This window comes from Lactuca serriola, chromosome 3 (assembly GCF_051521515.1).
Source record: "Lactuca serriola cultivar US96UC23 chromosome 3, Lser_US96UC23_V15, whole genome shotgun sequence".
Taxonomy (NCBI): Eukaryota; Viridiplantae; Streptophyta; class Magnoliopsida; order Asterales; family Asteraceae; genus Lactuca; species Lactuca serriola.
This window is the reverse complement of record NC_136410.1, coordinates 204,921,185-204,937,854: the sequence shown is the minus strand read 5'-3', so window position 1 is coordinate 204,937,854 and position 16,670 is coordinate 204,921,185. Positions and strand designations below refer to the sequence as shown.

The 16,670-nt window shown below is 33.2% G+C and overlaps 2 protein-coding genes across 4 annotated transcripts; both read right to left on the bottom strand.

The window, feature by feature from the left end:
- Positions 1-806: 806 nt before the first annotated feature.
- On the bottom strand, positions 807-2,913 carry LOC145093533 (translocon-associated protein beta (TRAPB) family protein). Its single transcript, XM_079031680.1, has 5 exons — positions 2,624-2,913; positions 1,676-1,774; positions 1,488-1,596; positions 1,181-1,387; positions 807-1,100 (listed from the first exon to the last, which is right to left on the bottom strand). The coding sequence occupies exons 1-4, from the start codon at positions 2,809-2,811 to the stop codon at positions 1,298-1,300; spliced, it is 486 nt and encodes a 161-aa protein (XP_078887806.1). The 5' UTR covers positions 2,812-2,913; the 3' UTR covers positions 807-1,100; positions 1,181-1,297.
- Positions 2,914-8,847: 5,934 nt separating this feature from the next.
- On the bottom strand, positions 8,848-11,690 carry LOC145093532 (histidine-containing phosphotransfer protein 1-like). 3 transcript variants are annotated; one of them, XM_079031678.1, is made up of 8 exons: positions 11,394-11,690; positions 11,119-11,260; positions 10,089-10,212; positions 9,805-9,935; positions 9,659-9,727; positions 9,494-9,565; positions 9,150-9,222; positions 8,848-9,069 (listed from the first exon to the last, which is right to left on the bottom strand). In XM_079031678.1, the coding sequence occupies exons 3-8, from the start codon at positions 10,149-10,151 to the stop codon at positions 9,019-9,021; spliced, it is 459 nt and encodes a 152-aa protein (XP_078887804.1). In that variant the 5' UTR covers positions 10,152-10,212; positions 11,119-11,260; positions 11,394-11,690; the 3' UTR covers positions 8,848-9,018. The 3 variants fall into 3 exon arrangements, with proteins under 3 accessions (XP_078887804.1, XP_078887805.1, XP_078887803.1); XM_079031679.1 differs by having other exon boundaries at positions 11,119-11,255; XM_079031677.1 differs by having other exon boundaries at positions 11,119-11,235.
- Between the last annotated feature and the right edge of the window lie 4,980 nt (positions 11,691-16,670).

Sequence of the window (16,670 nt, the reverse complement as noted above, 5' to 3'; positions counted from 1 at the left end):
GTTGAAAATACTATTATAGCAATGTGCAAGGAAAAAGCTCATAATATCTTTATCATTGGTTATCGTTCAAGTGTAGATAACAACGTATATTGTTGTATGTATATATCTTTTAGGGTTTTTCATGTAATATGAAAATAAGATTTTCCTATCGACACGTAAGTGTATGTGAATACATTCTCGACTGATACTCAGGATTATTCCATGACCGTTTAGATAAAAAAAACCTTACTTAACTACTGAGACTAAAATAGGAAAATATTTATTACAATGATTTGGCTGTAGGATTGTAAGTATTAAGTATGAGACTTAATGTCACATTGTCATGAACCTAAGAATATTAATTGAGACTAACTGACCGAGTCCAAGACAAGTTGTGGTAGAAAATGATGCCTTGGAGTTGGGGATTTATTTGTATATTGCTTGTAATATATACATGATGATATAATGGTGTATATTTTGATATTATCTAATAAAATGATTATTATATTTATTGAAGTGATTTAAACCAAAATTCAGAACCAATACTTGATTTATTGGTATTATGGGTAGATGAAAAGGTGAGAAAACCATGAATGTCTAGAATGTCGAATCCAAATGGCAATCAATAACTAAATAAATGAGTTTTCATTCACACGATTCAGAGGAAAGTTTAGGACCCAAATTTCCTTTAGGCATAAGTAGAAATTTTTTATAGAAGTTGCACAAGTAGAAATCTTTGAAAGAAGTTGCATTAGTATAAATTTTGAAAGAAGTTCACATGTTTCAGACATATTGTATACAGTCTTTAACAAAACTCACAATGAAAATGAAAACATAACACCTAGTTAATGCCATTGCAAAATTAATTAATCCGTAATTTAACTCTTTCACATGTATGAAAACATAAGACTACAAAGCCTCTCAAACTATCTCTTTAAAGACATTTTACAAAAAAAACTGAGTCTAAAACAAAGGTCACATTAAAATCTGACAAATCATCATCAACGCTTCTTCTTGCTTCCCTTTGCAGCACCTGCCTTTGATGGAGTTGCCACCAAATACACAAATAGCACCACTATGGAAATCACCGACACTAATGACCCATATTTCGCCAATAACCTCTGCAAATTTACATAATGTAAGATATTAATTCAGGGTTAAAAACGACATTTCACATTTGTCCAAATTTCTAGTAACTTACCTTAGCCTGAAAGAGTAGCAGCCATCAAAGCACACATTCATGCACAAGAACACAGCAATGCATTATTAGTTAACAAGATTTTTATTTCAATTATAAATCAGTTTATATAAATTTGTTTTAAAAAGTAAGACTTACAAGATCGAATGTATTCTCACGTGGCTTATCTGATAGGATTTCAAGAGGCAGAAGTGGGGTTGAATATGCCTCCTGCAACAGTAAAAAAGATTGTTAGACTAAACACATAATATATATTTATAAATTATAATAATAAAATTAATTCATATTTTCCATGAATGATGAATTTAACCTGTAGTGCAGCCTTTGTGGGGACACGGAATGTAATAACAGCAGGTGTGCTGTAAAAGACAGATTTCACTGTTGACTCTAACTCAAAAGAGTGTGATAGAACAGCACCACTGAAAATATGACAAGTAATTATTGTGAGAATCAATTCAAGAAAAGAAAAAATCAATTCAAGAATATGATTATACATACACATCGAGTCTTTCCCATGAAGTTGAAGTGTTCCCTGAGATGATGCTGAATATCTCAGAAGACCAGCCATCATCACTGAGGCTAACATCATAAGCAGCCCTGGATGGAAAAGAGGGTGAAAGTGTGAGATTATGTAAGAAATAAATAGATATATTTGTCAAAACTTTGTATAAACTAACAATGAAATGGTAGTGCTTCATGGAAATATGCCTATACTCATACTTCTTTCTATGTATTTTTACTAATTAGTAACATTATTGAGTTTATAATTATAACTCGAACTATTTGAATTACAATGAGCTTCAGGTCAAATATCTTCTCAATGATCATATTGCAACTGCAAGACAATGTTACCTCTATCAAGCTTTCAGCATAGATTATAAGAGGAAATATACAATGCTTTCACCATAGTTGAAATTTGAAAATATATCTTTGGCAAAAACAAGAGAAAAATATTGATGATCAAAGACCAAACATAAGACACTTTCTTGTTAACTGTTATGGTGATGCAATTGATCAGATTCTCTGAGTTCGAAAAGAACCAACTTGTATTGTATTAAATGGTATAGCGAAATGATTGAGACCACAAAGTCTTATCATTAAATTAACAAATTTTTCTACCTGGAACAAAAATTGTACATAAGGGAAGCTTCATTATCATCTCTTGCTAGAAATTTGAAAGGCTTAATTCATAATTCATAGCTAAAGAATATAGCTGTCTAATCAATATCCGATTGTAACAGAAACACCGGATCCATAATTAATTAGATGGCTTGAGGCCTTGAGCATAGACGATTCCATCGATCTATTCAGATCCATAGAATAAGAAGCAACCAAACGCGTAAAATATGGATCGGAATGTGCAGATGGCAAATCGAATTTGTGGAGCAACTACATGAAGAGATCTATGTAAAGTAAATACGAGAAAAGAAGGTGGAAGCTACATACGCAGATCCTTGGTTATATATGTCGATAGAAACGGAGACTTTTTCGGCGCCGGATTTGAGTCTGTTGAGTGTAGCTTTCTTGTGAGCTACGATGAAAGGAGAATCGGAGCCGGCAATTGCCGATGATGAGGCTATGAAGAAGACTAATACTAGAGAGAGGAGAGAATTCATCATCGTGATCTTCGCCATTTTTCCGTTTGAGGTGAAGGTTGAGATTTTGTCGGATCTTAAAACTATTTCAATATATATTTATTTTCTGAGATCCAGTTAGGAATCAGGATGATCGCAAGTTCGTAATTGATAGATCAAAATCAAAGTCAAAGAGTAGGGTTTCAGTCTCGGAAATCAGATTCGACCCACTCACTTAGTTAGGTAGGTGTTTAAAGCCCATGAAGGCCTGCTCTGCTCAACCCAAACCAACAGGTGCACATACCGGATAGCTCTTGTATCCAGGAAAATACTTGATTCGGATCTTCAATATCCGCTCATTTAAGAACTAAAATCGGATATATCTTTTTTTTGTTTTTCGAACCACGGAATTACATTGAAACGAAACTAGCGAGACGCTAGACAATTTACCACATACAAACAAGAGAAACAAAAGAATTATATCAGTTAAACCAATTTAAAGAACTAAACTTTCCTCTATATTTCAACCAGTTGAAAGAGATTAACTTGATATCATCGGCTGTCTTCATTGGGCTGCTTCTGAAACTTTTGAAAATTAAAGCATTTCTAGACTTTCATATGCTCTATAAAACCGAATATATTAGGGCCCATAGCAATCTCTTCTTTTTCTTATTCAACACCAAAGTCTTTACCACCCTCACAATGTCAGAAACATTCATAGGAGCAGAATTCAATAACATCGACCAGTTACAAAACCTAGGGGTGAGCATAACAACCAAAAAACCGAACCAAAACCAAATTAACCGATATAACCGAACCATTTTAAAAACTGTTGGTTTGGTTTCTAATTTTTGTTAACCAATAACTAACGGTTCGGATATGGTTTTATAGGTTAACCGAACCACTAACTTTATATTTTAATATATAAAAATTATAGATTATATATAAAATAATATAATCAAACTTATTTAAGATCCATTAAAATTTTGAAAATATAATCTATTAATCCTCACTTATCAGGAGATGAATGAGCAATCAAACCATCAAAGGCTGATTACGCAGACACACACACACAATCTTCCGATCATGCATTGAGTTAGATTACTGATTAATGTTTTAATTCCTAATCGGCTAATTCTACAATTTGTAAACATTATTCACAATTAGTTTAATCTTCACACTCATAATCCTAATCGTAGGCTTCTCACACCGTTAATCCTAATCAAAGATTGTTTGGACTTTATAGTCCTATTCCAATGATTTTTTGACTTTATAATCATCGCTTCTAGGTAAGTTAAGTTTTTAGCTGTGATATATTAAGAATGTATTTTTTTAATTTTTTTATTTATTGTTTTTGACTTAATCACATTGAATGTAGATGAGTGATGGACTTTTTTTTATCCAATAACACATAATGTTAATGTTTGACTCTTTTATTTTATAGTTTTGATTTAATCGCATTGAACATGTATAAATGTTTGACTTTATTTTAATATTAATATCAATTATCAATATATGAAATTATTAATGTCATTTTTTAATGTTTTTTATTTTATAGAATGCTTTTGATTTTGAATATGACTATGTGTTATCTCACTCTTAGTATTAAAAGTATACATTTTATTCTATTAACTAGTTGTGAGACCCGTATAATATACGGGTTGATTAAAACAAAATGTTAAGTACGAACGATTAAATAGAAATTTTATTTGAATTTGAAATTGAAATAAGTGAAAATTATGAGAAAAAAACATGTAAAGAATAAATTAATTAAAATTATGTGTTTAGTGTGTACTAAACGGGTTAATTATAAAAATATTAAACATAAAGGTTTAAACTATAAATTTATTTAGAATTGAATTTGAAATTTAAAATTTGATAGTGATTATGGTAGGTTTAATTTATGGAAAGTAAATTAATGATATATTGAAAATGAAAATTAAAGTAATGACAATGACAAGTGGAAAATAAATATATATCAAATTATGACAAAATGACATGTGGCTAATCTTATGAGAGAATGACATGTGGCAAAGTCATTTTCATTTATTAAAGTAGATATAAGTTAGGTTACAAACATCGGCGTCGAGGACTTTTTGGTATTCTATTTTCATTTTTTATGCCAATATAATTTCGTCGTTTATATTATTTTGAGCATTATGGTTAACCAATATTAACCATTAACCAAAACCGTTAACCGAAAAAAACCATTAACCATAGCCAATATTAACCACACCCAATGTCTACCAAAATGTATTAACCAATCATAATGGTTATGGTTCGGTTTTAACCAATAACCGAACTAAATCGCCCCATACACACCCCTAACAGAACCAGCTCTAAACTTTTTTTTTGCAAAACTACACGTAAAAAACAGATGGTCAACATCTTCCTGTTCAATACCACAGAGCGGGCAAAGATACGATGGCAAAGTCACACCTCTAACAAGAAGGTTGTCGGCAACTGGAATCCTATTTAAACATAAACACCAAACAAAACAGTTCACTTTTAGAGGAGCCCAACCGTCCCAATGAAAAGGAAACGGGTTTGAGACCTCTTCCGCAGTAGCCATCAAGTTCCGCAAATTTTAAACTGTAAAACCACCTGTCTCGTTACCTTTCCTAACCCACGAATCATCTATGTTTGTCAACACCACACCAGCAAGTTTGTTGTTTAAATCGGATAAAGCGGTTGCCTCCCTTCCTCTCCTTAGATTTGTCGACCACTGCCCATGAATTCCATCTAGACCTCTGTTTCGAATTTTGTTACTGACCATGCAATTTTTCTGCACTTCAATGCAATAAAGTTCCAGAAGAACATCTTTCAACACTACACTATCACAACATTTTTCCTTCCAAAAATAGGTTTTATTTCTTGCTCCAAGACGCCTTATAAACAAGTCTTCCAAGTTAATTCCCCAATGTTCCATATCTTCAATTAGCTTGGAAATAACAAGTCACACTCCCGGGACACTAGCTTTGGCTAATGGCTTGCCATCAATGCAAAAGACATTATGCCAAAGCTTTAATGCAATTCGTCCAAAGACTATTCACTTCAAATTTAAACATCCACCACCACTTGACTAACAGAGCCAAATTCAATGATCGGAGACTCCCAATACCAAGACCTCTTTTTCTTTTCGGTTTAGTTAAAGTGTTTCATGCTACCTAATTTATCTTCCTTTTATTTTCTTTCTCCCCCCATAAAAACTTTCTTCTAATACTTTCCAAATTGTCAATTACTTTTTTCGGCGCCTTGAAAAGAGAGAAATAAAATAACAGAAGAGTACCCAAAACAACTTTAACAAGGGTAAGCCTTCCCCAAAACGAGAGATTATTGGCTTTACAATTCGATAATTTATTTTTAAATTTTTGCACAATTGGTATCCAGTGTTTGGTGAGTTTCATATTGGCTCCTATCGGGAGCCTAAGATAAGTAAAAGGGAATTTATCAGGCTCACAACAAAGAATGTTAGCCAATCTACTAACATCCATCTCCTCTACACTGATCCCAAACACAATTTGACATTAAATGTTGGATTCGAATCTGAGAATAACAGAGAACAAACAATATTTGAATCTGTTAAAGTGCATTGAAAATACAGAAATACAAGCCGAGAAGAGATGCCTTTCTTCTCTGGAAAGGATACACAGAAAAAATTGGAAGAACAAGGTGTTGGTGATTTTAGTGTTACCATGTCATTTTAAGTAACTGGAACTAACATGTGAGCTAAGGGGATTCATGATTTGTACTCTAATACATTTACGAGGGTTGTGCGAAGTGCACGCATGTATAAGATCGAGTCAGAAGTCGGTTCGATGACTAGTCGGGGGTCCGGGGGTAGCGCCCCTGGGTCCGGGGTTTCCAAAGGGGTAGCGTCCCTTTGGCGAGGTCTAGGGGCAGCGCCCCTAGTGGGGTCCAAGGGGCAGAACCCCTGGCTTGGGTCCCCAAAACCTCACCGAACATTACATGTGGGAACATAATGGAAAACTCTATTTCTTGGGGCTGATTATGGTAAAACTAACGAAACTCGTTAGTTTTTGGTAACCCTAATCCGGATTAATATTACTTGGTTTCAAAGCAACTAATGACAGCCCAACCCTAATGAAACCCTAATCGTGTTTAATTTATAAACAACTCTTCGTTTCCAGAAGGGGGGGCGTTCTTTAGCTCTCGTTTTTCATCACATATTCACAAAACCCTTTAGCATAATAGCTTACGTTTTCTGTGCCTAGAAACGTAAGTGTCCGCTTGGATTATCCTAGGTTGAATTTCTTGTAACTCATGCATAGAGTAGAAATATCAGTTCGGAAAGTGATATCACGATCCAAGCTGGTATCCAGATCTCCACCACAAACCCCTAATATTCCCAACACAAGGTGTTGGAGATGGAAACCATCAGAACCTTGGATCTTATGATGGATGTCAACTGCATCCACCAAAAATATTCAATCCGAATCTAGATAAATCGGATATTATCATTGGGCAGAAAACTATATTTTTATATAAAAAAGTAAAAATAAATAAATGTTTTGTACCTACCTAAATACTCATATAAAATAATGATTTTGACACTTATTTTGATCTATGATTCTATGAGTATAAAGATTGATAAGAATAAAAGATAGCAGAATACTTGAATTATGAGAGTGCATATAATTGTTTGGACCTTAAATGTATAATTTGTTCATCTAAAATTAGTATAAATAGTTGTTTATTGGTTCTGATATATTTAAAAAGCACTTAATATTCTCGAAAGTTTTTTGTATTCTTGACTTCCTTCTTTGATTTAAAAAACTGGAAATGGCATCCTCGCAAATTGTATATAAATACCGATGTAGCATAGAGATTTTATATGAATACTGATGTGGTGAAAGTTAGACCAACTTACTAAGACTTATATATTTGGTGTAATTCTGATTATTGCATTCTGAACGACAAAGCAAAATCAAATCCGATGCAAAAAAATGTGGGAAGTTCTACAACCATAAAAAAATAGTAATAATAAATAAATAAATAAATAAATAAAACTTATCATTGAACCATCATACAGAGAGTGCTTGCAAAGTGGTGAAACAATGCAATTTCAATCATGCATAACTAATATCGAATCTGATGTTGCTTTCTTTATTTTCAACACGACAATATAAGAATAACTTTTGCAAAAGTTTGTCATCCAAAAAGTTCTTCCATTTGACCATTTCAACAACTCATGGCTTACATAAATTATCTGTATGAGACTTCAATCGCGTTATAATCCAGTAAGTTGCATGAAATACAAACAATTAAATAATTTTAAGATTTAAAAATTATAATTATGTTTGGACCGATTGGCATGAAAATATGAAGTCCTACCTAGTTGTTACGGTGCGCACATTGATTCTACCTGCAAACTTGGTTATGGTAAAATGACTCATTTTGTTTACATTGTTTGGTTATCCTAATTAGATTTTTTTTTCAACTTCATTTGATAACACTTCAAAAAATAATATCGTCGGCCTAATATACACATTTTAGGCTGTTTTTTCTTCCATGCATGATGTGTTGCACATATTATCAAGACAACTGTGCAAATCGGACCTTAGTTTTACGAAAACTTAATATTAAAATTTAGAGGTGTATTATCCATAATTTATAGTTGAGTAATAAAAGGCGAAAAAAATCACCTTTTTGTAACTAATGCAATAAAACTCTATTATAACCTAACTACAACAATAAATAATAATAATAGTTGTAATTCAACTTTTAATACGTTTGATAATATGTTTCAACAACAAAAATGAAACTCCATTAGGACCCATCTACGGCAATAATACTGAGTGGAATGCAACTTATAATATTGTGAAAATATGTTACACAAGAAATGTATTTAATAGCTTTTCATGATATATTAGCGGAAAAAAGCAAGCAAAGCAATTCAAGCCTCGTATTCGGATAGAGATTTACTCAAATAATTATGCGATTTTTTACTAGTTTTCAAAGAAGCGATATCATTTAAGTTCTGATATTTGATCTGTTCTCCATTAACAAAAGAAACTAATACAACAATTATACCATATCATCTCGCTGACAAATCAATAATTATAGAACAATGTATTAATGCAAAACAAAATTCAATAGAATAGACCATAGAAAACAGCACCACAAAACCATCAATGTTCTAATCAGACATAACAACTTGATACTGAGATCTCAAGTATAAACCCACAAGTTTTTCAGATGATAAAAATAGTAACGATATCACATAATACTTTGGAAAGTAAAAACCTATTCCATCATAGGGATTGATCCACCAGCTTTCAAGATCTGTTTCTCCAACTACATCATGGAGAAAGTAGGTCAAAATATGAACAAGGGTAAAAACGTAAATGACCATGTTTTGGTAGTAGCAGACATACCTTGAACAAGGCTTTGAATTTGCTCCTAACAAGAATGTATTCGTGATTTGCTTGCTGAAGACACCACAAACACCTGTAATTACAAGAAGCCAAAGAAGAAAGGAGATTGATAATAGAGGGGTATTTCAGTACTTTGACCTTGAAAATCAAACTTCAGAACTGAGAGAAATTTGATATCTAAATTAACAAGAGAACAAAGGAGAAGAATGATGCTAAAAAAACATTAGAGAACATATATATGTATGTACGTATGTATATCATACTATTATAGAAGGGTAAATCGGTAAATACCACTTTAAATTCATATTTAGAATAATGAAAGATAATTATAATTAATTACTCACCCATCAAGATTTTTCTCCTTGCAGTAGTTTATAAAGAGAACACACACACGCATGAGTCGTTGTGCCCCTATGCTGTTTCAAAAACCAATTAAAAAAAATTGTCAAAATCTTATGAATTCAACTATTTTGTCTCTGGAGAATGGAGACAAGGGAAAGAAAACTGACTTGGAACTACTACCCTTAAAGCGGTGAACATGAAGAGAAACTTGTTTATAATCCACGGTCTTCTGTTGACTTTTTGGTCAAAAGTCAAAACAATTAGGAACCAATCACAACAAGTAAAGAAATAAGAAATTATCAAACAAGCTTACAAAGCAGTTGTCAAAGTGTCAAGAAGCTTTTTCGAGTCATCTACGAAAACAGACACCAACCCAACCAAAAAGTCCGGGTCACTCTCATCTTGCAGTTTCTGAAGTTGCATGAATTGATCATTAAGATATCCCTAAAAAAACAACCGAAAATCAATCCATAAATAAAAAAAAGAATAGAAATACTAATTCCCACTTTTCGAAAGCGTGATACAAGTGAAAATTGCTTTGTGTTTTTATCACATTGCTATTTTTACATTTAAGCTAAGTTAAAAGGCATCACAAACCTCGTGATACAAAGATGTTGTATACTCGGCATATTGTCTTTGCAATTGAGTGACGGAAACCATGGTTTCTTTTTTTCTCGAAGAACACCGTTCACTTTATATTGTTTTTGATATGAAAGGTTATCTGCAAAATTAGCAATCTTGTTGGTTCATATCATTTATACATTACATATGCATACATCATATATCAAAGGCATGAAGATCGAAACTTAACACTAAAAAAAAAGCTAGAGTCGAATGCAAGAAATAGCAACCTACATATGCATACATCATTTATACATTCATATCTTCCTATTACAACAATATAGGTTGAAAAAATCATCTAATTATAGCAATTACATCGTACCATAAAACAATTTTCACTACTATAATTCTGTATATTTTCGAAAATACGAGAACAAAATAACAAGTCATTTATTGGTTTCTTCTAGTAAAAAAATACCAAATAATATTATTTTTGTTGCAAAAAGAACTAAGCTTTCTGAGAGGATCACATTATGCAATTTCCGTATATCATAATCCCGCTATTAAGTTTATGGTGGAACATCAAAATCACATTCAATGGCTTTAATCATTTTGAATTATTGAATAATTTTATTCCAAAAGCATCTATGGTTTCTTTAGATTATCACAGTGATTACCAGTAGTCAAATGAGCTATGTGATAATCTTGACTAATGCGGCTAAAAGTTCATTTTTAAACGCTTCATAAACTCATGCTATTTTATATTATATTTTATATATTATATTGCATAATTTAGCATAAAATCAAATCTTGTAATTTCCACCTACTAAGAATCGACATAAAATTATTATGCGAAACTTGAGATATTACTGGGTCCCACTACAGCAACTCTAACCCCTGGCCGACACCGGTCAAGGAATCTACAGAAACAAAGACTTTTAGGTTATCGAAAATAATATGATTTCATTCATTTTCATCAAACAAAAAGATTACAGATTGTATTAAGTTAGGGTCAAACTAACAGATTACAGAAAACAATCAGATCGGATAAAGGAGGAAGAGTTACCGGCTGAGTTGTTGGGTTACTCCGGTGAAAATGCGGTGGAGATCGGCGGAGAGATGTTGGCCAACTTTGTGTAGTACGAACTACCAGGCTAGGGATGTTGGTCGGCTAATTCCGATCCTGGAAGATTTCGGTTTCATCTTCTCTTATAAATTATAAAATTAAGGATTAAATTTGGAATATCTATCTATTACCATATATAACACATACTGAAATTGATTTGAAAAAAGTCTTGATTTTTATTTGATTCCATATCACGGTTTCTACAAATAAATTACCTCGACTCAAGGGCTGTCCAAATTAGCACAAATTAAAAGTTGTGGATGAGTAGCCACCACAAATCCGGCCACCTAGGGCTAGCTGACGCCGCCGCCGCCGCCGTCGTCTTCTCCGGCACCTCTCCCAACTGCTTCTTCTCATTCCCTTCCTCCTCTCGATTCAACCTCTCTTTCGGTCTCTCTGTCTCTTGGTCAGGTTCGCACACAACAAAAACAAAGATTTTCGTCTCTCGATCGCAAAAACATAAAAACACAACGCATGAGCACCTTGTTCCTTCTTCTCTTGATTCTCGTCGAACATAAATCTATTTTTCCGTTTATGTAAAAGGTGGCCCACGAATTACTTTTTTTTTTATTTTTTTTTTTACCTTTTCCACTTTTTTATTCTTTTTATTTCAAAACAATTAATGAAAAGTAAATCCTTATTGGTCTCCAATTTAAACCTAACACCACCCCATCCCACCCAACCCAACCCACCCAACCCAACCCATAAAAAAAAACTTCAAAATTGGTGCATGTTGTTTACAAAAAAACTATAGTTGGTGCATGTTGTTTACAAAAAAACTATAGCTATGTCCAAATAAAATTTCACCAAAATTTTTTTAACTTACTTCCAAAATCAAAAATTCTAATTTGAAATGATAGTTTTGCTCTTTTAATTTGTTTTTTTCTTTAATATATTTTTTAATATTTTTATAATTATAAATAATATAGGGGTCTCTCTCTCTCTCTCTCTCTCTCTCTCTCTCTCTCTCTCTCCCCAAACATATCTTCTTCTTCCTTCCCTCACCTATAATCTATGCTACATAGATGTGCACTTAAATCAAAACACATATGTACAATTAAAAACACACAACATTTTATTCAAAAGATCATCTCTCTCTCACATACTGTCACACCCCAAAACTGTGAATGACGGAAACATTCTAGAGCGAAGGACGTCATGTATGGTATCCCAATAATGAATAATAGTAAACAAGCAACAACATCATCCATTACATCAATAATATAATTTCATACATGTGTGTTCTGTCAAAGTTATAGACACCAAAAATACACATATCAAAATAAAAGATGAGTCTTGAACGAACTCCATCTTCTCAAAAGGCTGGCACATGTACCTGTCTAGTGGTGACCTGAGAATACAAGTTATTTTGAAAGAGAGTATCAGCTTTAAAGCTGGTGAGATCATAAGTATATTAGTGTCTTAGTTTGTATGAAAGCATTTGTAAGATGTTTGTAAGTTGTAATGTATAAGTTTTGTAAAGTTTGTGTTTGTTTGAACTATCCTAGAAAACCCTATGTTTCCTACTAAGAGTAGCCTTCTACCAAGGCATCTAGTAACCGTGTGTGTGTCTTTTGTAAGAGTGTGTATTTTCCCAAACCCGGCTATCATTAACCAAAAATATAGTTTTTATGTGACAACCCGAAATTTTCATTCGGTCAAACCTTAAAAGTCAACCACTTCGTATTATGAATTAATATCTTTATTTCTTATTTTTAAGAAATATAAAGTTATTTTGATTATTTTAATATTATTTTTAAACGAACGAGCGAAAGAAAGTGTCGTCTCGGGTTTTTATTTTTGAAAACCGCAAACACTTCGCCTATTAGAATCACCCGACCAAACTTTTATGTTTTGGGTTTAGGAACCACCAAAAAGTCGTAAATTCATGCATATGTATGAGTTTACTCCCCAAGAAACTAGTCATTGTGTTTACTCCCCAAATAGTCAAAGGAGTAAACTCCCAAAAACTCTCTCAACTATCATCCAACATTAAATTCCAAAACTCCAATCTTGTAAGTATTCTAACCATTTCAAGTTAGTAAAACACTTAATCTAGTGTTTGTGCATCTATACATTCATTCATTTATGTATTTTGTTTAGATTTTCCAAAACACCAAGAACACACACTAAGTGTTCTTGGCCTTTTAGCTCAAATCAAGCATCATTATAGTAAGTACTTCCACTCTTGAGTGCTTGTAAGCTAGTATATCAAATAAACACCAAGAAAATCGGTCAAGAACACCATGAATGAGGTGTTCACGGTCCAAGATGATGCTTGGGCCGTAAACACCATAAAGACCCCCAAAAGTGACTTAAGTCCCATGTTTAGCCCTAGTTTGAAGTCTAAGACTTACCTTAACTTAGTTAAACTTCCCATGGATGTGTTTAGGCTTTGAAAAACATCAAACACCACAAATTATAGGTGTTTACGGTCTAAGGATATTCCAAAACCGTAAACACCCAAAAAGGTGTTTAAATGAGCCATTTTCCTTTCTTAGCCCTAAAAACTAACTTAGATGTTTACCTAGTTGTGATAAGGACTTGAAACAAAGGCAATATCCCTTCCCATAAGGGTTTACGATAGTAAACCCAAGGGAAAATACCCTTAGGTCGTAAACACCTCAAGGAGGGTGTTTTGTGGCCCTAGTCCTTTCCAAAGGCTAAACCACTTAGCAAGATTGCTTCAAAGGACTTGTTAAATCTCCAAACAAGACATAGTTGCAAGAAATAGAGTTTAGACCGTAAACCCCTGAGTTTACTGCCGTAAAATCCTAGGGTAAAGGTCATTTAGACTGTAAACTCCCAAGGAGTTTACCCTTGGACCCCAAACACCCTAGTTTTGCCCTACTAACACTCGGATGAAATCCTTGTGTACTCTAACACTTGAAACAAGGTGTTTTCAGGTTCTAGAGTGTCCCAATTCATTTTATTAGTTATAATAAGGCTAATTAGTTATATATATGTTCATTATATGATAACTAGGCTCGTGCGTGTGTACAAGTCTTCAATTGTCACCTAGCACCGTAACCGACACTTCAATCCAATCCACTCACCACAAGTGAGTTCATACCCCTTTAATTAACCTTTGAAATACTTTTAAATGTTTTAAATGCTTTTAGGGGGGGGGGGAATACAAGTTGAATACTTATAGTTATTACATCAATCACATGTGATTAATAACTATAAAACCAATGATTTTATCACTGTTCAAACTGTTTTACTTCAAAATGTTTTACAAACTCTTTTCTTACCAAATACTTTTATTTAAACTTTGTTATACTTCTTATAAATTTCATGCCCATATATGTATAGATATATAAGCAATGTTTAAAGGGCTTAGGAAGGCCGTCCGCCCTATTTCCTTTTCCTCGATTTGGATGTGGTCTGGTGGGATGTCGGGTAGCCGTCCGAGGGTCATTTCAATATTTATTATATATCATGTGTGCATATATAGACATAAAAGTGCTTCCATATTCATACGTACCAGTTACATCATTAGTAAGTTACCATCGGGGTAACACAGGATCATACTTATACTATTGCTAGATCAATGAGTCAGTTCATTCATGAGTCAGTACTTAGTACTATGAGAACATATACATTACATTACTATGAGAACATATACATTACATTACTATGAGAACATATACAACTATACTAGAAGAAGAACATATACAACTATACTAGAAAGAGAACATATACAACGATACTAGAACATGTAACAATACATTACATATACATATATACATTGACAAAATTGTGATCCACTGTATCGGAGTATGCCTTAAATGTCATGGCCCAAGTTGTAGCCAGAGTCTCTTGAAGGGAAAGCGTGAGTTTGCGTATAGATCTATACTGGATTGACTATCCTACACCTTGCTGCTAGCTACAGCCGGACCTGCAGGTCTGCGGGTGCCAAACGTCATTTCTTTTTACGACCTACATTTGTCGTTGTTTATCCAGTCGATAGTATGGTACAATTAATCACATGATACCTTAATACAAATCCGGTTTAAGGTAGTTAGTACAGCAGTAGTTCCTATAATACAACACTACAGTACTACAATAATTTACCCATTACATATATTTAGTGATTATTTCACTTAAACATTAATGTACAAACTATATTTTGTTAATGATAGTTACACTTGGGAAATTACACACTTTTACAACAAACGAGCATACAAAACAGTTAAGCCTTGGTAGAAGGCTACTTTAATAGAAAATATAGGTTTTTCTGAGAGATTCAAACTTTTACAAACACTTACAAACATTTACATACATTTTACAAACTTACACTTGAGACATATTCAAACGTTTTGATAACAAACACCGACACTAAATACTTATGAGCTCACCAACTTAATGCTGATAAACTCTTTCAAAATAACTTGTATTCTCAGGTCGACAGTACACAGGTACCGAGGCCAGCTTTTGAGAAGATGGAGCGCATCCAAGACTCACCTTATTATTTTGATTTACATTATTTTTGGTGTCTATAACTGTTCAGAACACGCTTGTATTAAAATTATATATTTAATGCAATGGATGATGTTGTTTGCTTGTTTACTTTTACTGTGTTATGATACTTTACATGACGTCCTCCGCCCCAAAACGTTTCCGCCGTTCTTGGTTTTGGGGTGTGACATTTTACATTACCGTGCATCGTGTGAAAGTTCACGAAGTGAATGTAATGGGATAAATATTATAGTATTGTAGTGTTGTATTAGGTAACTACTGTTGTACTAACTACCTTAAACCAATTGTTATTTAAAGTACAATGTGATCGGCCTGTACCCTGCTACCGACTCAATAGTAAAACGACGATGTAAGACGCCGTAAGAAATGACATTTGGCACCCGTAGAATTGCAAGTCCCATTGTAGCGAGCAGCAAGGTGTAGGATAGTCAATCCAGTATAGATATATACGCAAACTCATACACTCCCCAATTAAGGACATTCTGGATACAAAAACGGTCATGGCAGGTAGTGCCATGACCCGTTTAATAGCTCACATAATTTAATGTAATGTATGTGCTAGCTGTATTGTGTGTTCTTCCTCTGTCTAGCCTATATGTTTTGTTTCTCATCACTATGTATTGTGTTTGTTTCTCATTACTATGTATTATGTTTGTTTCTCATCACTATGTATTATGTTTGTTTCTCATCAATATGTATTATGTTTGTTTCTCATCACTATGTATTATGTTTGTTTCTCATCACTATGTATTATGTTTGTTTCTCATCACTATGTATTATGTTTGTTTCTCATTACTATGTATTATGTTTGTTTCTCATCACTATGTATTATGTATTAGTAAAACCCTAAACTATGCCTATTGTAGTTTACTAGTAATATAACTTGTACGAATGAATATTGAAGTATACCCTTGCTACCCAAGGGTATTGAATTGACTGGAAGGACCTTTTATGACTATATATGTACACATGATATATAACTAATATTTAAACGACCTTCGGATGGACAC